The sequence below is a fragment of the Panthera pardus genome, unplaced genomic scaffold (genome assembly GCF_024362965.1).
Source record: "Panthera pardus isolate Hobbes unplaced genomic scaffold, ASM2436296v1 HiC_scaffold_20, whole genome shotgun sequence".
Classification (NCBI taxonomy): Eukaryota; Metazoa; Chordata; class Mammalia; order Carnivora; family Felidae; genus Panthera; species Panthera pardus.
Window position 1 is genome coordinate 25,893,478 of NW_026526766.1, and position 21,057 is coordinate 25,914,534.

The 21,057-nt window shown below is 43.5% G+C and overlaps 1 protein-coding gene across 2 annotated transcripts in view; it reads left to right on the top strand.

Moving 5' to 3' along the window:
* The window catches only part of NTRK2 (neurotrophic receptor tyrosine kinase 2), a 335,800-nt gene extending 314,743 nt beyond the window's left edge, over positions 1-21,057 (top strand). For both annotated transcript variants that reach the window (XM_053907837.1, XM_019423519.2), the window contains 2 exons: positions 15,666-15,824; positions 16,602-21,057. In XM_053907837.1, the coding sequence (XP_053763812.1) occupies positions 15,666-15,824; positions 16,602-16,787 (345 nt within the window). In that variant the 3' untranslated portion in view covers positions 16,788-21,057. The remainder of the gene's footprint in view (positions 1-15,665; positions 15,825-16,601) is intronic.

Sequence of the window (21,057 nt, forward strand, 5' to 3'; positions counted from 1 at the left end):
ATTTCTGTAAATGGATTCAAGTAGATATGAACCAGTAAATATAGGATCCTAAATGCCAACAATCTGTACCTAAACAGATGTTTTGGCATCAACAAAATGTAATATCTGGGGAGAGAGACCTTGGGAGGGAATTTACAGAAAAATGGCCATAGGTGTTGATGAAGGAATAGCGGCAGGAAGGGAAATGCACAAAGAAAGAATGCGAAGACACTGTCATTAAGGACTTCAGGATTATGAAGTCTTTCTTCTTCTCCCCTGAGATACCACAGGGCAGCTCTCTTCCTCAAAGGAAATTCAGATTGTTTCAGGAGTCAAAGGGTGCCTCAGCAGTGGTGTGACCATATAACGGGTGGAATATTGGGGAAATGATCAGGGAAAACAAACTAATGTAGAGAGGAGTCTCCTGATCACGTACCGACAGAGAGAAACTTGCAGGGCCCATTAGCATAAATCTTAAGGCTAAATACCAAGGGGCTATAACTAAGCACCCCAGAGATTCCACGCCCTGAGAAACTCAGGAATGTATCTGTGCTACTGAGGAACCCAGAAATAATAAGATCCCTCCACTGCCTCTTTCTCCTTGCACTGAAAGAAAGGGCTGGGGGACCCACACAGTCAGACCTACTTCAGTTCCTAAATCCACCACGTCCTGCAAAAAGAAAGCACTGGTTATTGCTGTGGTGCAGTCAGGTCCTTGTCGACTTCTCTGGATCAGGGAAGAAGGGATTTCCTCGTGAACAGGGCTCAGAGGAAGTGGCTGATGATTGCACACAGTGCTGGTCATGCTACCAGACAGATTAGGGCAAGCAGTGTGAAGCAAGAGGAAAAAAATCAAAGAGAAAGAGGCAAGATTAGTGGATTTGAAACATCTGTCTTCCATTGCCACCTCAGGTCCTGATTCTGACTATGGTATTGGTTTTCCTGCTTAGTAAACGGTAGTAGTAGCTAGGTTATAGACCATGTGTTCGTTGTAAAACAATATCAAGCCGATTGCCTTAAAGTACTATCTGAATATAGCCCGAGTTTTAGATATAAAAGTAAAGATATAAATATAAATACAGATATGGGTAGACACACACAGCAATTCAGGTGCACCATTATATAAAACCCCGCCTAAGATGCCCGGGTAAACGCTCCACCTCTTTTCCTACATTCACCTTCTTGCCACAATCAATGCAACCACACTGGCCCCTTTACTGTTCAAACCCATCAAGCTTGCTCCTACCTCAGGGCCTTTGCAATTGCTAACACCAAGGCCTGGAATGCATTTCTTCCTGACGTTTGCATGGCTTATTCTGTCACTTTATTCAGATCTCTGCTTACCTATCACCTGCTCAGAAGAGCCTTTGCTTACATTCTTATCTAAATTAGTATGCCTTTCTATCCTTTCCGCCGATTTACTTCCTTTTCTCCACGGTATTGATCACCACCTGACATCCTCATGCATGGATATCAGTTTATTTATGTATTGTCTGTCTGTGTCTTCCACTAAAATGAGAACCTCATGAACACATGGAGCTGGTTCACATCAATAGCCCGTGTCTAGGATGATGCCTGGGAGCCCGTAGTAGCTCAATAAATTTTTACTGAATGAGTAAATGATACCAAGACAACCAAATGATTATCAATTCAACAGTTAAAAAGATCAGTCTATACTCCGTGCAGTGAGGGTTTGAGAATCCAAAAAGTGTTACGGTAGCGTTTCTTAACATTCTCTGCTGTGATGGAAATGGATAGTCCTTTAAGGAGTGGGGCTTGGCTTTTAGTTGAACTTAAGATGTTAGTCCACAGCACTCTGGTGATGATTGGAGGTTGTGAAGGTTGGGCAGTTAGGTGAGAGGCAGAGGGTAGGTTGCAAGGGATAATGGCGATTATGATAATGGCGAGGGAAGTGTAGGTGTCCTGTCCTTAACTTCCATCTGCCTTGTGGGCCTCTCCAGCCATCAAGACTAAGCAGGTGTGGTGCCATGCCAAAGCCACTGGAGGACAAGCATCCCCCGCCTTCAAGCAACAGCCACCCCAGTGGGAAACACCCCTCCCATGGGAAATTCCAATGGGGCCGCAGGGGGGGCCTGTGTAAGTGGGATGGCTTCGTGGAGTGCAGTTGGGGTGGCCAACAGACATCCCACAGGATGAGCAAAGGGAAGGGAACCCGTGGGACGGGACATCCACCCCTTCCATTCTCTCTCACTGTCCACAACAACCATGCCCTCTCTTGTATGATGGGTCGCTTCAGCCCCGTTAATCTTCAGCTTCCATAGCTTTTCTTGGTAACTTGTCCCATATGTTTCTTTCTCTGTGTACAACATATGTCTGTCCCATTCCTTATTTACACTTTAAATTAGAAACGGGTATCACTGTCTAAAGCAAATCGGCTGCTGTTTTTCCTTTTTGCCCTCTGGATACCCCTCTCAGCTCCAAGGGGTCTGTGCTGACAACTCTGAATGGGGCTGACAGAAAACTGCCTTTTTGGCTTTAGCCCCATGTGTTCCTTTCCTATTTATTTCATACTGTAGTGTCTGTCTACCAGGGCCATTGCCTGAGGCAGCCAGATGCCATCATTTTATTTGACAAATACCTGTTGAGCATCCAAGCACCGGATAGGGCACCCTTCATGAAGCTTGTAGTCTAGCGGCAGAGGGAAATCGTAAACACAAATAAGCGTGTCATTAAAACAGATTGGTGCTGAGGGGAAGGAAAATCGTGCTGCCTGATAGTCTAATTTGCATCTGATGTACAAATTATGGTATTTAAGTCCCAAGGGACAAGTAGAAGTCGGGTAAAACTCAAGGATCTGTATGTGTGAAGGGCCTGAGGTGAAATAGCCCTGAGGACACATAAGAAACAGAAGGAAGACCAAAGTCAATGGGTCGTGGCAAGGTAAGGTGTCAAACAATGAGAGGAGACTGGAGAAAGAGCTACTGATATCAACAAGAGTTCTAGCAGCTATTTTAATGGCTTTTCACTCTATCCTAAGGGCAATGGGAAGTCATGAAAGAATTGATAGCAGAAAATGAAATGATTTGATACAATTCAAACTCTAAGACTATTGCTCTGGCTATTGTATGGACAACGGATTGGGGGAAGGTCAGAAGGGAAGTGGGGGGGGGGGGTTAGTTAGCAGGCAGTTGCAGTGGCCCATGAGGTCAAACAGGAGGTGGAAAGACCTTGGAAGGACTTCTTAGGGAATTCCACTGGCCCTTGGCTCTGCATACTTCAAGACTTCCTATGAGTGAAGTGAATTCTCTCCCTGGGTAGGCCACTGCGTCCATGGCACGCGGCTGATGGGGATCCCTAACTGATGTGCCCTCTTTGTTGCTGTATTGGCCTGGTTTGTAGTTCAGTGCAGCTCATCGAAAGAATATGTGTAAAGCTCATGGTCATGCCTTGCACGTGGCAGGCCTGCAACAGACGGTAGCTAGATGGTCAACGTCATCCACAAAGCTGAACACAACTCAGCCATCACAGCCTCTTTGGGACACTGCAGCCAACTCCTATTTCTCAGGGACATCAGTGAAGAATCTGTTCCTCAATCTTCTTTGAAAACTCTCTGTCCTGCTATTTCCCAGCAGTCTCCTTCCCGTGACCCTGTGGACATAGTGGCAAATGTTCGGGTATCCAAATATATACCTCTTCATGGAAGGGAGCTGAAAGCATTAGGAGATTAAGTTGTCGGCCGAACCGCACGAGTATCACAATTCACGGCCATTTGTTCGCGTTTCCACCATGGCCTCAACCCTCTGCCTTGCATTATAGTTCTAGAACAAACTCCAGAGGGCAAGGACCTACTCTCGTCCAATGTTGTTTCCCCACAGTGGACATGGCACTAACTAAATGCAAATTTGTTGAAATGTACCCTGATAAGTGTACATGAAAAGAAGCAGATTAATGAGATATTGCTTGTGGGTTGGGAATGTGCAGAAGTAGGCGGGGCCATAGGGAATCCTCATGCAGACTTATTTCTGTTATTCCATCGCTATTGCCTGAATGTTTCTTCTTGGTTAGTTCTGGCCATCAGGCTGATTTCCAGGGAAACCACAGTGTTCTCAAGAGCTTAGCCTATCAGGGAACCTCACAGGCTTCATTTAGACTTATAGGTTGTATTCCTATCTCGATGCAAAAGAGAGACTCTAAGACATAAAGTAATTTATTTATGTTCACCTAGTTAGTGAGTGGCTAAGCTAGAATAAGAAAGCAGGTCTGCTGACTCCAAAACCCATGTTCATTTTGTGGCTTCATGGGTCTCTGGTCTGGACACACCGTCTTGTGTTTCTGCACCAATGCCTCTCCAACAGGAGTCTGAGTAGCCTTTGAACACACAATGGTGGGTCCAGACCAGAGACCCATGAAGCCACAAAATGCACATGGCCCATGTTTCTAAGGCATCAGTTTTCATAAATTATTTGTTGACAGATCATTACCGTTGATAATGCACCGTGAAGTCGAATGCAACACTTATATCAGATGTTACAGACGAACTATAAAACTTTGAAGAAATTCCACATTTGCCATAAGCACCTTGGGCTATACCCACAGACATGGTCCCAATTATTCCCCACATCCTTGGCCTTTTACTTCTTTCTGCAGTTTGGGGTGCTTTGGTGGAAATTTTTGAGAAGCACCCAGTGACGCCATACTGGGTTTCCATAACACTGAGCTGCCACTACCATCAGGCAAGAAACTGCACTCCAATTCTTGTAATATGTGAACTTTCTATGGGTATATTTTGTCTGTAAGTATGTCTGGAGAGATATGAGAAAGATGAGTTTTAAATGTAAGGTAATTAAAGGTAATTTAAATTAAAGGTGATGTCTTTAGCACAGATAGATATTTCTATTTCTATTCTATTTCACAGAATAGATAACTGAGAGTTAATTTTATTATATTATTTCTTACCTTTCATGATCATCATAAGAAATCTTAAGTCTTGGGGCGCCTGGGTGGCTCAGTCAGCTGAGCGTCCGACTTCGGCTCAGGCCGTGATCTCGCAGTTCGTGAGTTCGAGCCCCGTATCGGGCTCTGTGGTGACAGCCCCGAGCCTGGAGCCTGCTTCAGATTCTGTGTGTGTCTCTCTCTCTGCCCCTTCCCTGCTCATGCTGTGTCTCTCTCTGTCTCTCAAAAATGAACAAATGTTAAAAAAATATTTAAAAAAAGAAATCTTAAGTCTTTTATAACCAAGGTCACAATCTCTATACATTACACATATCACAGACATTGTAGAAAAGGACCATAAGGATGCCGAGGTAGGCATTCAGAGCTCCCTAGAGGAAGCAACTTTCTCATTGTTACATTCCTTTGGACACAAGGCATCAGTTCCTCTTTCAGAATGAACTTCTGCAGCTTAGAGGAAAGAAAACTTTATTCATTTGAAACTGGCTCTGGTGTATTAAGTCTTCATCTCAGGCTAATGGTGGAATGTACATTCTGGCAGAGCCTTCCGTGTTAACTAACAAGCTGGGGTTAATGGGGGACAGATGTATGGTGTCCACCCAGAAACCTGATCTCTCCACTTACTGGACCTGATGCGCCCAGGCATCAGTAACTACCGTAATCACAGCTGATATGGAGAGGGCTGATTCTATTACAGAAAAGCTTTCTTTTTGTTTTCCTCCTCTGTGGACAAATCACTGATTTCTTCCTTTGTAAAAACTAGCTGGAACACCAGCCCTTCGGAATTATTTCCGTAGAAACAATTTCATATCGGAATTTTGGTCCTGAACCAACACACTGAAATCACCGTAACATACACAATGGCATGAATATACATTGCTCCTGCTTTTCTGATTGCCTTTGCTCAGAGCATGCCGATCCCTGTTGGCTTTTCACCATGAAAGGAGGCAGCGCTTCAGTCTCAAATGTTAGAGTCAGATGGTCTCTCGGGGTTAAAACCATAATGCTTAGGAGGCCATCAAAAGCTCAGTAACACTGAACATAAAAAAAAAATGGCAGCTTGATGAAATGTATACGGTTGGAATGTCCAACTCCCCATTGCTGAGTGATGTAGGAGTACAATAATCACACTCCAGGCAGCATGCTGTATTAGTGCTTTCTAAAGCCATCATCCCCCGCCTTGATCCACTCAGGAAACTCCCCATCAAGGTTGATAAGAGTTAGTGCGATGAGGATGGGGGAGGCAATCAGGAAGGGGGCACATGTTGTTACTTCTAATTTGACTTTATTATTAAGGTGAACAATCTTTGTTTCTAGATCCAAATGTGATTCTTTTTTTTTTTTTTAACGTTTATTTATTTTTGAGAAACAGAGGGAGACAGAGCATGAGCGGAGAAGGGGCAGAGAGAGAGGCAGACACAGACTCCGAAGCAGGCTCCAGGCTCCTGGAGCTGTCAGCACAGAGCCCGATGCGGGGCTCGAACTCATGAACTGCGAGATCATGACCCGAGCCGATGTCAGACTCTCAACCGACTGAGCCACCCAGGCGCCCCATCTAGACCAAATGTGATTCTTAAACATCGGTGCAATTGGAGTTTTATGCTTTACTGAGAGATGACTTATTCGCTTCTGATTAGAGCCAGATGTAAAAATAAGATAAAGCTGCAATCACTTCAATGTTCTTTAAATCGTATATAGAGCACAAGCAGGAGACAATGAGACCCACGAGAGATGTCACTTGAGGCAACATGGAGTCCTGGAAGCCCTTTGCCTGTATCTACACATCACTAGGGAGTCTAGGGTCTGCTTGCTCTCCCTTAGTCACCCCAGGGAACCCCAGGTGGACTAGGGGATAGGGCAATAGTGTGAGGACTGAGACTGTCCTAAGGTTTGCACTGCAAGTGAACCGAATCTTCTGTGGAACAGCAGTAGGTCAAGTCATTTGCTAAGCTCTAGAATTAGTCGATAATGATCAAGAGTTACCCAGGAGGAAAGGGAACACTGGGGTCAAGCCTTCAGTTGGGACGTGAAGATGCTGACCGAGAACCACAGAGTTGCATTCTGGACCAGAATTACACAGGTCCTAGTAGGCAGACATGTTCTTGCTTCCCCAGAATGGACTGGAGTCAGAAGGGGGCGCGTTGGCAAGGAGAGTATTAGGGACTAAATGTTTGTACCCCCCTACCCATTCACATGTTGAGGTCCTAGCCCCCAGCGTGAGTATGTTTGGAGATGGAGCCCATAAAGAAGTAATCAGGTTAAATAACATCATGGGGTGAGGCCCTGATCCAATAGGATTAGAATCCTTATAAAAAGACACCGGAAGCTTACTTCCTTTCTGCTCACACACAGGCTCTGTGCAGCTGTCTGTTAAACCAGGAAGAGATCTCCCACCAGAAAAACTGAACTGGCTGGAACCTTGCTCTTGGACTTCTGGCCTCTAGAAATGTGAGAAAATAAATATCTGTTGCTTTAGCCACCTAGCGTATGATATTTTATTATGGCAGCCCACGCAGACTAATGCAGAGGGCCCTTCCCAGCTCCAAATCTGGCTCCATGTCAGACTTGAGGCAGAATGGAAAGGGTGCCATCCATTTGGAGAGCTGGGCCCTGCTGCAGACAGTACCATGCCTTAGCTGTGTTGCCTCGGGTAGCTTACTTTACCTCTGGGCCCAGAGATTCCTTATCTCTTATGTTGGGATAAAAGATCATGTCTGACTAGCCACACAGGATTAATCAAGAATCAAAGGATCAAGAATCAACTACTTAGCATGACAACAACAGCTAGTATTTTTTGCACATTTACTATATACTGGGCATTATTCCAAGAGATTGATTGATTGATTTTAAAGTCAAGTTTCACTCGGGTATAATATACATAATAGTAAAATTCACATCTTTTAGTGTGCAGTTCTGATTTGGGGCAAACACAGTCAGTTAACTGCCACCATAATCAAGTCGTGGGACATTGCCATCCCCCCCCAAAATTCTCTTGTGTCCCTGTAAAGCAAGCTCCCCTCCCACCAATTCCCTGACAACCTTGGGTTCTATAGACCTATCATTTTGCCTTTTCAAGAAAGTCATATAAATGGCATCACACAATGGCATCACAGAGCTTTTCCAACGTGAAACTTTAATCTTTAATTAATCAGTTGATTCAATTAATTAATTCAATTAATCAGCTAATCTTCACAAACAAATTTCGGGGTAGGTACAATAATGATACAATGAATGAAAAAGTATTATACAAACATGAGGTGTTATTACTGCTATTTTCATCACTTGTATTATCATCATTTCATGGAAGAATAAAGACAAAATCAATTTTCAGTGGAAATTTGGTATTGAATTTGCCTTATCTGATCACCTAGAATCCAAGTGTCAGGAGATAGCAATGAAAGTTCTATGGACCTTTCCCTTCAAATCATGATCATTTGCCTTATTCTGGCAGCAGAGATTTAATTATGGAAAAAAGTATTTGCAAAAATATGGTTAGCAGTAAGGTCCAGCACATCCTCTCTATGACTAATTCAAAAACACTCGGCTTGAAGTTACTAATTCATAACCCTTATGTCTATGACCACATTGGTAACGGTAAAAGATAATGAAAGATTTCTGGGCTGTAAATAACAGCAATTTCCAGTGTAGCAATAATCGGTTCCTACTGTCAAGGAGAGGATGACCAGGCCGTCCCTAGTGCTCCTCTGGACTCCACCTGAGCTGCGTTCATTCAGGACTATTATCAGGGCAGGAAAGGCTGAATTTCTTCCCACAAAGTATCCCCTGGTTCAGTAGCCACATGCCATGGAAGCACCGCATCACTCTTGATAATAGGAGGATTCTGAGCTTCCTGGATGCGGTCAGAAAATGCCCACAGTCTGACCGCAATGGTTCCAGCTTCTCCAAGGAGAATATTTTGCATCAATTGTTTCTCTCTCCTTTTTTAAACTTCATAGTACAGATGCAACACATAATAAATAAGTAAATAAGGTCCAGCTATTTCTTAAAGTTTACAGCTTTCATGAATTTTTAAGGAACAGGTCAGAAGAAACTACTGAAGCAACACAGCTGGGTATAGGGTGTGACAAGGAGGTCTAGGAGCCTCTTCTATATTTAATGTGGTCAAAAGCCTCTGACAGCTAATCATCTCTTAATGGGGCTTGCCCTTTGGCCTGCATATTTCTAAGGGAGTAAAATGTTTGTCTTCCAAACAAGTTATCACTCACTCATTGACTAAACACCGTAAGCTGAAAGTGGCCTCCCAGGCATCATTGGTCTTTGCCAGTTGAGTTTAGAAGGTCCCAGATTAGCATTACTCACCTTTAAATCACCAGTAGTTTCAAAGCCAGCTAAGCATTTGCTTTGGATCTGTGGACAAGCTCCAGCCTCCCACTGTGCCTCATACAAACACAGAGAGGAGACTAGACCTCATGGTGGCTGGAGAATGAATTGTGGTGGGGACACACATGATCATTTGGGGGAGATGAAAGAATCGGGCAAGATGAAATATAACATTGTCTTTTGGAATGGAACTGGACAGGTGAGATTTGAGGGGAATTCAAGGAAATGGAGCAGGAATGGAACTGGAAGGGGCCACACTGAGAAGAACAGATGTAATAGGAAAAGAGAAGAGGAAGGGAGAGAAGGGAATGGGAAGGGAGAAGGGGAGGAAAGAGTTGAGAAGAGGATGAGGGAATAAGGAGGATGGTAGATGCATTTTATATGAAGCCCAATGGAAAAAGGAGAGCTAAGCTTGTTACCTCCTCTCTCATCTCCTAGCCCACCAGGAAAATAGGATGTGTATTCCTTTGTTAACTTGTTCCAGCAATAAAGATGCTTTATATATTTATAACAGTGAGAAAGAACCTAGGATCTTGTAGTGAAGAGCGGTGGGAGGAAGAGTTGTCTTCAGTATTGTTGGTCACCAGTTCACCTACACTTGCCCGGGAAATCCCATGACTTCCCCAAATCCTAGTTTTCCAACGTAGAAAAATAAATCATACTGTTTGTTAAGCCACAGGGAATTTTCACAATTTACAACCAAGTGACCAAAGAGCATGTACCCAAAGAGTACTCCTTGGGTAAGAAATACTGCAGTTGAACTGATTAGATGTATCCAGTTTGACTTAAAAATAATGAAGTCATTGTTTTCAAGCAAAAAGTCAATGTTACCAATGGACTTTCAGTATTTTCTTTAGGATTTATTGTCTTACACACGTTTCAAACAAGTATGTTTAAAGGATGCTCAGGCTTAGGTATTTTAACTAGAGCACAAGTTGTTTTGGTTTTAACCAGATCATCCTATATATGTCACCATCAAAATTATGAAGTGTCAGGGAAATAAACATTAAGATATAACTGAACAGTTCTTTTCTTGATATGTCTCAACAGGATCCAGGGGCACCTGGGTGGCTCAGTTGGTTAAGTATCTGACTCTTAATTTGGGCTAAGGTCATAATCTAATGGTTGTGAGATTGAGCCCTGCATCCAGCTCCATACTGGGTATGCTGGATGTGGATCCTGCTTAGGATTTTCTGTCTCTCTCTCCTTCTGCCCCTTCCCTGCTTATTCTCTCTCTCTCTCTCTCTCTCTCTCTCTCTCTCTCTCTCTGTCTCTTTCTCACCTGCTCTAAAAAAGAAAAGAAAAGAGAAGAAAAGAAAAGAAAAGAAAAGAAAAGAAAAGAAAAAAACAGGATCAATTATTTTCCATAACTTGATTTATTTTAGGCACTATGGAATTTCTCTTTGACCACAGGACTCAGACATTCTTCTGATTAATTACTGACTGAAGCAAGTTGCAATGATTCAGCAGCCAAGATGATCATCAGCCCTTCGCTCTTTCACTAACTTTCTTCTTTAGTCTGCCCTCTTTCTCCATCCTCAAAGGATATGAGATGCTAATCACTATATGTAGAATGATACTCCTCCATATTATGCATCATGACATCTTTCTTCTAGACTTCATTCCTAAATCAAATAGTTTCATGTCTGCACCAGAGACTCCCCCATCTACTGCACAGATGGAAAACCAAGGAATGGATGGGGTTCCCCACACAACTCAGACAGCTCTCATACTCCTTGTGAACTCCAGTATTTGGGGTTGAATTTTAAGAAGTTATGAATTTCACTAAATGGATCTTATTTGTAGCATCAAATGACTGAGCCAGTTTCCATTCATTTAATTTAAGGTTGGTTCTGTCAGGAGTTCAGAGAAGTTATCTGAAGTTAGATCGGAAAGTAGTGAACAGTGATCTCTTTAAAAGAACATGTTGAGAATTCCTCTCCTAATATAAGCACTCATAAGAAACTCATTCAAAGACGTGATATGGTTACCAACCAGCCCCCTCCTGCCTGTCCAGACGTAACTGAGAGGCACCCATCCTTCTTCAGGTATGTAATCTGTTAACAAAAGAAGGGACTGTGCGCCATGTTGAGGGGTGCCCGACTACCTGTGGAGAACTCAGTGAGCTGTAGCAGGACAGAGAGTTTCTTGAAATGGTGGAATTTGAGCTCACCTTCAGGAGATCTTTGGAGAGTAGTTTGAAAGGAAAGGAGATCAAGCTTCCAAGAGGCATGAGTAGGTTCAGCCTGGGTAAGAGGCCACACAATGGGACCTGTGGGCTGGACATAGGGCATGTCTTAGAGATTGCAGAAGCCAGACGTGCAGAGTGACCCATTGGAATAACTACACGATGTCCACTGGCAGACATTATTGTGTGCCGTTAGGTAAGCTACTTAAACTCTCTGAAATCTGGGTGCATTAATTTACAATATGAAGGTAAACCAATGTCTTACCCCGAGGGTAACTACTGGGTTCAAGCGGAAATTCTTTGAGTGGAAATTGTTTGTAAAGGTGAACTCCTCTGTGCTGATGGATGACCACAGTGGCCAAGTGGTGGTGGGTGATTACAGAACCACAGTTTTTTGTGCTAAAAGTAATCAAAAGCTGGTCTAACCTGTCACATTTTACCAATAAGCCAGACCTAACGTGACTTAGCTGAACTAGTTAAGAGCATAGCAGGGTCTAGAACCCCACAGTGCTGGGTTGCAGAAAATAAAAATCTCACGTCCAAGTCAACTCCCCAGCTACCTGGATTTCCCATCTGGCATCAATCCAATCTGGTGAGTTTGGTGAAGAGCAAGCTCCTGACCTGCCTTGATCACTGCAGAGCCTTGCCTGGCACCACGGAGTGTCCAGAACTCGAAGCGACGATTCTGACTCCCCGTGTCCTGCTTGGGGTCGCATTCCATCTCACAAATATTTAAGCCAGGATACGAGGGCAAGTTGCCAGGTGGCACAATACAAAACAAATGCCTCGTTGTGTTTGTTGCCACACAGTATGTGGTTTTGTGAAATCCAAAAGCCACCCAGTCACTGTGACTGGAATATGACAGTAATTTGTAACAACGGTGACTCTATTCCCGCCCCCCTTGGTCTACTTTTTGTGACATGCTCCAAAATCCTGAGAAAGGCCTGCAAAAGAAATGTTCAGAAATGTTCTAAATGGGTTTAGAAAACTTGTGAACCCTGCCTGAACTTTTATTAGAGTCTCCCACCACTCACCCGTTTGACATCAGAACAAGGAAAGCATTATTTATAACAGCGTGTGTGAAATCCCAGAAGGGACGCTTGAAAGAATTAACGTGAAAAATGTGTCCCGAAGAGACTGCAGGCATAAAACAAATGATCAGATGGGAAAACATGTAAATCAAAATTTGAATCTTTTCACTCCTTTAAAGGAAGCAGGAGCTTTTTTCCTTTGGCCACTAACAACATGGGGTAGAGAAACTGGGAGGTGCCACAACCAGAGGGGTCCCAGAGCACTCGCCAATGGAGAGTGGGCCATCTAGGAGAGTCTTATGTGTTGGCCCTTTTAATGCCTCCAGAATGGAGGAGATAAGATGTATTCAAGGTTACAGAGAAGGAAGACACAGCGTGATTGCATTAGTGCACTGAGATTTATAAGGCACTTTCACAAGTACTGTCTGAGTGTTTACCTCACGATAACCGTGGGAGGTATATATTGCTACCTATATTTTACAGTTGGAGCAGCTTGGGCACAGAGAGGTTTGGCAACTAGTCAGGGATACCCAACTAGGAAACAGTGCACTGGAGTGTGCCCTGGATCGTTTCTACGATCACGAGCTGAGCGTTGTCCATGGCATTACCGGTGTGAATGCATAAGAATATAGAAAGCATAGTATCTTGCTAGGTTAACGCATCCCACGGTGTATCTTTAGTTGTCTGATTCTACATGTATGTAAGCGATTCACTCTCTGTGTCTCTCTCTCTGTCTCCACTCCCCCTGCCCCTGCACAAACACTCATTCAACTTAGTTGAATTTGCTATGTTAAACAAAATTAAATCTGTTTTTTTTTTTTTTTTCGGCCAAACTCCTGAGACACTTCAAGAAGGCTGTGTGCATCATGACTCTCCAAGAAGTGAAGCAAGTTACAGCTTATAGCATATTTGACATAACCTTTGCAGTGAGCTAGCTCTTAATATTTTTGAGGCCTGTGGTATCCAAAAGAATACCACGTGTTTGTCCATAATGTCCTACATATCTTTTTATCCCCTACAGACCAACTATATACTGATCATAAATCTGGGTTCTATTTTCAATATTCCCAAAAAATAAATAAATATGTGTTCTTCGCTAAAAACCTGCACAGAAGGGTGCCTGGGTGGCTCAGTCGGTTGATCATCCAACCTTTGGTTTCGGCGGCTCAGGTTATGAACTCGTGGTTCTTGAGATCGAGCCCCGTGTCAGCCTCTGCGCTGACAGTGCAGAGCCTGCTTGGGATATTCTCTCTCTCTCTCTCTCAAAATAAATACATAAACTTAAAAAAAAAAAATCTGCTCGGAGACCTCACAGTCCACGGAGTCTGCACTAAGTTGCTCCTGCACCGCCACAAAGCTTCTCCTTGGTGCTGGTATATGGCTGCCAGCACCTGAGGGGACCATTCCACCTTGGTTCTTTGAGTCCTCGTGAGTATCTGGAAACACTGGGAACCCCTTGTGCATGGGCAGATTTCCTTTTCCCAAAGTCTTGGGCGCATGGGGTTACAGGGCTGTGAGCTGGGCAGTTACTCAGCAGGCCAACGGCACCAACATGGCTGCACTGATATGGCCACTGGCATCCTTTCTGGTCTGCCAATGCCTGTGTCACACGAGTTGTGTTTTGAATATCAAGCCTGATGGTTAAGTATTGACATCACCTTCGGGCGTCCCCAGGCAGCTCCATGAGAGAAATCTGTGCTCATGGAACAGTGACTCCCTGTCACCGCATGGTGAAAAGCAAGGGAGGACATTGAAAGGTGATGGAAGGCAACCTACCTCTATATGTGTATGTATGTGTATATATATTTGTATATACATATATATGTATATTCACATACATATACATATATACATCAAAGATTTGGGACCACCTTACCCCTGACCCAGGAATTTTTGTCCCTACTTGTCAGATTTGGGGTCCTTGTACATAGAAGAATGGAGGGAAAAAAACACAACATGCCCTCCTCCTTTGACACTCAAGGTTCCTTTGATGCCAAGAGCATCATTGGAAATCACCAAGCATATTAGACATCTCTGACACTCTCAGCAACTCGGGCTCAGGAGTTGAACAGCCTTTTTCACGTACTCTTAGTCCATTTCTTCCCTTTAATGAGGCAGAAACGGACACCGACAATTGTAATTGGGCAGAAACTCAATGTGGCATCAGTCTAAGAGCTCAGGGGCTGACGGTTGTCATGAGGTCTGACTCCTGCTGTCTACGTGACCACCTGCTACCCCAGCATCAGGCAGCATATTTGAGCTGGCAGTGCTGGGGTTTTCGGCCTGAAAAGTGGGACCTGCTACACCTAGGGCTGCTGTGCAGAAATTTGATCATGGTTTAAAATCAGACAGCCCTGATGTGCTACAAATCCAAAAGTGAAATTCTTAACTTTTCTCTGGGAAGTAGGAAATCATAAACAGGTGTCCTTGTCAAACAAAGTACTCTGTGTCTGTGCTAAAGCCCTTGCCATCTAACACCTCAGCCTTGGTGTTTTTTACTAAAATGGACTTTTTCAAAACTGGATTTACTTATTTGTTTTTGTACAGAAGCTCAATTGTAGTAGAGGAACGTCCTAAGCTCGGAGTCCAAAGACCTGACTTCTTTGTGTCCATAGCAGTCTGAACCTCAGCTGCCTCACCTGTAAAATGGGAATAATAATTTCTGCTGTGCCCGTGGCTGGATCGTGGTGGCCAGGGTATTTGAGGCAACACTGTGCGCTCATCCTAAGACCCAGTGGAAGGAGGCTCTGGCCTTGCTAAGAAAGTAGAGTCACTTGGTGGGTCATTTTGTACAGAGCTCCCTACTTGTTTCCTGGTCAAAGTGATCTTGTTAATTAGAAGACTGGGTCCTCTTCATACCAGAAAGCACGTGTGTGTGTGTGTGTGTGTGTGTGTGTGTGTGTGTGTATGTTTTATCCACGATGAACACCCATCCAGTCATCATCTCTGCCCTATCTAGTTTCAAGAGAGAATAGGAAACAATATGAAAAAAAAAAATACTTTGACTATTCTTTGCCTTCTTGTCTCTGTTGCTTGAGATTATCAAGAAATTGTATTTCCCTCATGTATTTTATAAATAATTAAAGTTAATAAATACAAATAAAGGAAAGGGACAAAGTGCCCCCCTCCCGTTTCTATTCTACACTTTTTCCGCTAATGATGGGGACTTGGTTTTCGGGTGACTGACGCCTCCTGTTCACCCCACTTTCCACCAGGTCGGTGGCCACACGATGTTACCCATTCGCTGGATGCCTCCAGAGAGCATCATGTACAGGAAGTTCACCACAGAAAGTGATGTCTGGAGCCTGGGAGTCGTGTTGTGGGAGATCTTCACGTACGGCAAACAGCCCTGGTACCAGCTGTCGAACAACGAGGTGCGCAGTGGGCTGGGCGAGACCCCCGAGGGCCGATGTTGAGAGGCATCCCTCGGCTGGAGGCCAGGAGATGATGTTGTGTGGCCTTGTTGGGAGTGTCACCTCCCACATGGCCTGCTCTGTACCTAAATGTCACGGCCAAAGTATCGTCGCTCTCTGAATTTAAGAGTTCTAGAGAAAGCAAAGCAGTGTTTGCTAACACAGCTAGATTTTTGGTAGTATTCCACTAAGGATTCAGGGCTCTCTCTTTTTTTTTTTTTTAACATTTCACTAGAACGTTGTAGTGTTTTGTTTCCCTATTTTAATTATTTTGTAGATATGTCTGTATGTGAGGCATAGCTTCTTGGTCAGGCACCTTGCGTCTTCTTCAAGCCCCCACATCTGTCTCTTATCCCAGCTCTGAAATCCAGAATAACCACTCATTTCTAAGGGCTTGAAGTTCCCTTATCAGTTGGCGCCCTGACACGAAAGTTCCAGGTTCCATCTCAGGCCAGTAAGACTAAAACACGTTGCAATTCCAGGGTGAGGTCTAGAAGCACCCCACAGAGATAAAGCATTTCTCTGCCAGTGTGGTGACGTCAGTGTGGCACGAAAAAGGGACAGAAACCAATCAAATTAACCACGATTTACCAGCCCGTGGTAATTGCTCTCTTGCTTCCAAAACAAGTAAACGCCGAGTGGGTTTCTTTAAAGCAGCCCTCTCCTGGCACTGACATCTGTTTCATTGCACTGTTTTTCCTCTTGTCTGATTCTGTCTTCGGTCTCTGTCCCGTCCAGGTGATAGAATGCATCACTCAGGGCCGAGTCTTGCAGCGACCTAGAACATGCCCCCAGGAGGTGTATGAGTTGATGCTGGGGTGCTGGCAGCGAGAGCCCCACATGAGGAAGAACATCAAGGGCATCCACACCCTCCTTCAGAACTTGGCCAAGGCATCTCCGGTCTACCTGGATATTCTGGGCTAGGGCCCTTTCCCCCAGACCGATCCTTCCCAAAGCACCTCCTCAGATGGGCCGAGAGGATGAACGTCTTTTAACTGCCGCTGGATGCCATCAATCTGCTGTTCTGCACTCCGACAGTATTAACAACAAAGACACCGAGAGGCTTTCAGAGGGAAGCCATGTGCACTTCTCCATCCGCAGACACAGTATGGACTTCTTTTTGGCATTATCTCTTTCTCTCTTTCCATCTCCCTTGGTTTCTTCCCTAGTTTTTCTTTTCTTTTTTCCTTTTTCTTTTGTCTCTCCCTTTTTTGTTTTTTGGGTTTTTTTTTTTTGTTGTTTTTTTTTTTTTGTCTTCCTTGCTTTACAGTCCTTACTCTTTGTTTTGAATCAATCTGGCTTCTGCATTACTATTAACTCTGCATAGACAAAGGCCTTAACAAACCTAATTTGTTATATCAGCTGACACTCCAGTTTGCCCACCACAACTAACAATGCCTTGTTGTATTCCTGCCTTTGATGTGGATGAAAAAAAGGGAAAACAAATATTTGACTTAAACTTTGTCACTTCTGCTGTACAGACATCGAGAGTTTCTATGGATTCACTTCTATTTATTTATTATTATTACTGTTCTTATTGTTTTTGGATGGCTTAAGCCTGTGTATGAAACAGGAAAACTTGTGTTTAATCTGGGAAGCCTTTATCTATGGGAGATTAAAACCAGAGAGAAAGAAGATTTATTATAAACCACAGTATGGGAGGAACAAAGACAACCATTTGGATCAGCTGGCGTCAGTCCCTACTTAGGAAAAACCCAGCCACTGTTAGCTGGGAGGAATGTATTCGGCACCTTCCCCTGAGGAGCTTTCTGAGGAGTAAAAAGACTGTTGAACTCTGTGCCATGGACTATTCTTTTCCCATCACCGGAAACACTAGGGTGTAGTTGAGAGAAAAGATGGCTTCCATGGGACGCAAGATGGCGCATCACACGCTCCGACAGTCTTGTCTTTGCAGGTCACGGTGATAGCACTGGTTTGTTTTTCCAAGTGTTGTCCACTGAACCTTTGTCAAGTTTAGCTGAAAATGGGTGCATTCTTGTCCAGAGATCATTTCAGGGTCAGGTGGGAAAGCCAAAGACTTGGAAAAGATAGGACAAGCTATAAGTTCGGAGGCATTATATTGAACTTTTCAGATAGCACTTCCTCCGACTCCTACCCTCCACCCCACCCGTCCTTTCAACTGTGCAAGCAAAATTGTGCATGGTCTTCGTCGATTAATACCTTGTGTGCAGAAACTACCGCTCCAGACGTCGTGCCCCTGATATGTAGAGCAGATCCATAAAAGGTATAACTTGTATACTTAGGGGAAGCTAATGGAGTTCATTAGCTAAGTATAAATGTCTCTGGGTTGTATGGTGGTGATGGGTTTTAACGAATACGGACCCCGAAGCCACGTCGAACCAACTGTGGGACTGTGGGAAGGGAACACTCAGTTCCTAAGGGAAAAGAAACCTCACCCTGGGGGCATCACATGCATTGATGTTCAGTGTGCACAGGCCAAGACCTTGCTCTGGGTTCTGGTTGGGAGAGTGGTTTCATTCCAAGAGTACTCCATTGTCAGTATGCTGTTTGGGTTTTTTTGTTTTTTTTTTTTTTTCATTCCATTAAAAGAAGTAAAAATTCAGGCACAGCTTGCCATTGGGAAGCTGTGCCCAGACCGAGCTTCGGAGGTGTGCTTTTGGGTATAGTCATGGTGTTTGCAAAAAAAGGTTGTAAATTTAAATAGAAATTTACAGTTGTTTGGATGATCAGTTTTACCAAGGAAGAAAACTATTTCTGTTCCTCAAGAAAACCTGCTACCCTCTGTGAGGGGAATTTTTGCTAACTTGACATCTTTATAACACAAGCCAGATTGAAAGTGAGTGATTCTAATTCATCTTAGGACATTTTATTTCATATTTGTTTCTGAAGGTGCAATTGCTCTGTTTAGATTTTGCTTGCGCCCTTAAATCCTGGAGCACCTTGTTTTCCACGATAGGCTTCGAAAGCCAGTTTTCAAAAAATCAAAAGTGTTGATTAACAGAGAACAAAAAGAATTGCAGTAGCATCTCCGGTCAAGTGAAGGGGGTTGGACGAGATGAACCCTACAGTCCCTTCAAGTTCTGCGCTGGCCTATGAGACACGGGAGTTGAGTTGATTGTTCTCTTTGTCGGTGAAAAAAAAATACCCTCCAGAATACACATAATAATATAACGAAAGCCATATCTCCATGATATATACCTGCACGTATATATCCTATTAAGGACCCATGGTACTGTTAAAACACTGTGGCACTCTGGGAAGCAGTAAAGAAGGGGCAGATTTGTACAAAACCTCTCTAGATTCCATCAGTGATGACCTGAAAACCTGCACACGCTTGTCATTCTGCGTGACTGGCCAGCTGCGTGGGGCAGGGAGGGGCACGGGGTGGGGTGGGGGAGAAGCTGCAAGTTATTTGTTTTATTTTAACAGAGAGCAAAGGAGACAAATATGCTAAGGGGTCAAATTCAAGAAGGGCTATGCAGTTTTAAAGCAAGGATTTGTTCAAGGCAAATGAGAAGATGGCAGCATTCTATTCCATTCCGAAGTTGTGTTTTCCTCCGAAAGTAAAAAGCAAAAAAAAAAAAAAATTCTTACCTTCTGACAAGTCCCTCAAGGTCTTGAAATGAAAGGTTCTATGCAAGTGCAAAGTTTTATAGTTATTTATATTGCTGATCATTATTCTTATTTTTTTCTCTGTTGTCTCAAGAGTATGTACTGATTTCAGAGACATCTCTCATTGAAAGAATACCAGATCGAATGAACCACCGAATAGCTTAACTCATTCATCACCGTTCTTCCACCATCCCCTCTTCTCATGCTCTTTTAATTTTGAGAAAAGGAGCATCCTCGTCCTGTGTAACGATCACAGAATATGGCCTGCTATCAAATTTGTGACAAATCCCAACAGTAGTAGGGGCAAACCTAATTCTCTAGCCCAAACTCAGTCCGACAATCGTTTCCATTTGCAAATTGTTCAATAGTTTTCCAGACACTTTTCACATCTGGTAGCCAATTATCCCCATTCTTTATGAGCGCGGGAATTGGGACTCGGAGAAGTTAAGTGGCGTACTAGAAACCTCCAGGTTAGTTTCTGGCACCACTGGGACGTAATCTGAGTGTTCTAACTCTGAAGTCCGTGGTTCTGTCCACTGGAGACTCCAGGATACAAACAATCCAAGAAAGCAAGTGCACCGATCAATTTGTGAAGCAGGACATGAAGTTGGAAAAGCAAAATGGAAAACGTGAGATGACAAGCAGCTGAAATATCGTGATATATAATCATGCTTATAGCTTCGGCTACATCCTCGTACACTGAACCAACATTGTAATCAGGCTTATTTAGAAAACACTTTGAACTATGCTAGAAAAGATTATATCAGAATTCATATTATACATATGCGTCCCCATCAGCGCTACCTGTGGTATTTTCATGTATTTATATGTGTGTTATAAATACTTGATTTATACATATACAAACACACATACATAGTGTGTTTGTGTGCTTATGTATAAATGTATAGGCACACAGTAATAGAGATAATTATGGGTAGGGTGCAGTATGAATAATTTGCTTAAAGTCTGCTAAATAACCAAAACTTTGTAATGTCCTATTGCGGTTAATGCTTCCATTCTCCATGTGGGTAGGACTCCATCGCACTTTTCAACTCTGCAGTACTGCATGGGTGGAAGACATATTTAAGCTAATGTGCTTCCCCAAACAACTGAATCAAAGCCATCCCACTACACTGAGTCCTTTCTCTGGCTCCTTGCAAAGGAAAACGCAGACTGAAATAGATCTCCTTATGTAAAGATCCGGGAAAGGAAACTGATTTTTTTTTTCATCCTTTTGTACATTTGTATAATGCTCACCTTGTCCCACTGTGACCCCTGTACACTCATGTTCAGAGTACAAGCATTCCAAAAGAGAGCCGGAATGTTGGGAGCCCGGTGTCTCAAAGGCCAGTGGTGAGAAGTCTAAGACCCCGTAGCAAGACGAGTGACTCTTAGGAATTCCCATATCTGAGTGGGAATGGAAGCAACAACCTTATAAAATGCTGTCCTTTGCAAAGAGCCACGACAAAGGGATCCCCTGGTCAGGAACAGACTTTTCTTTTGAACCTTTCTTTTTTTGCAAATTACATCTTCTATAATGCCAATAGTATTAAATTGTATGTCTGATTAAATAAATGACTCCATACACACACACCCTCAA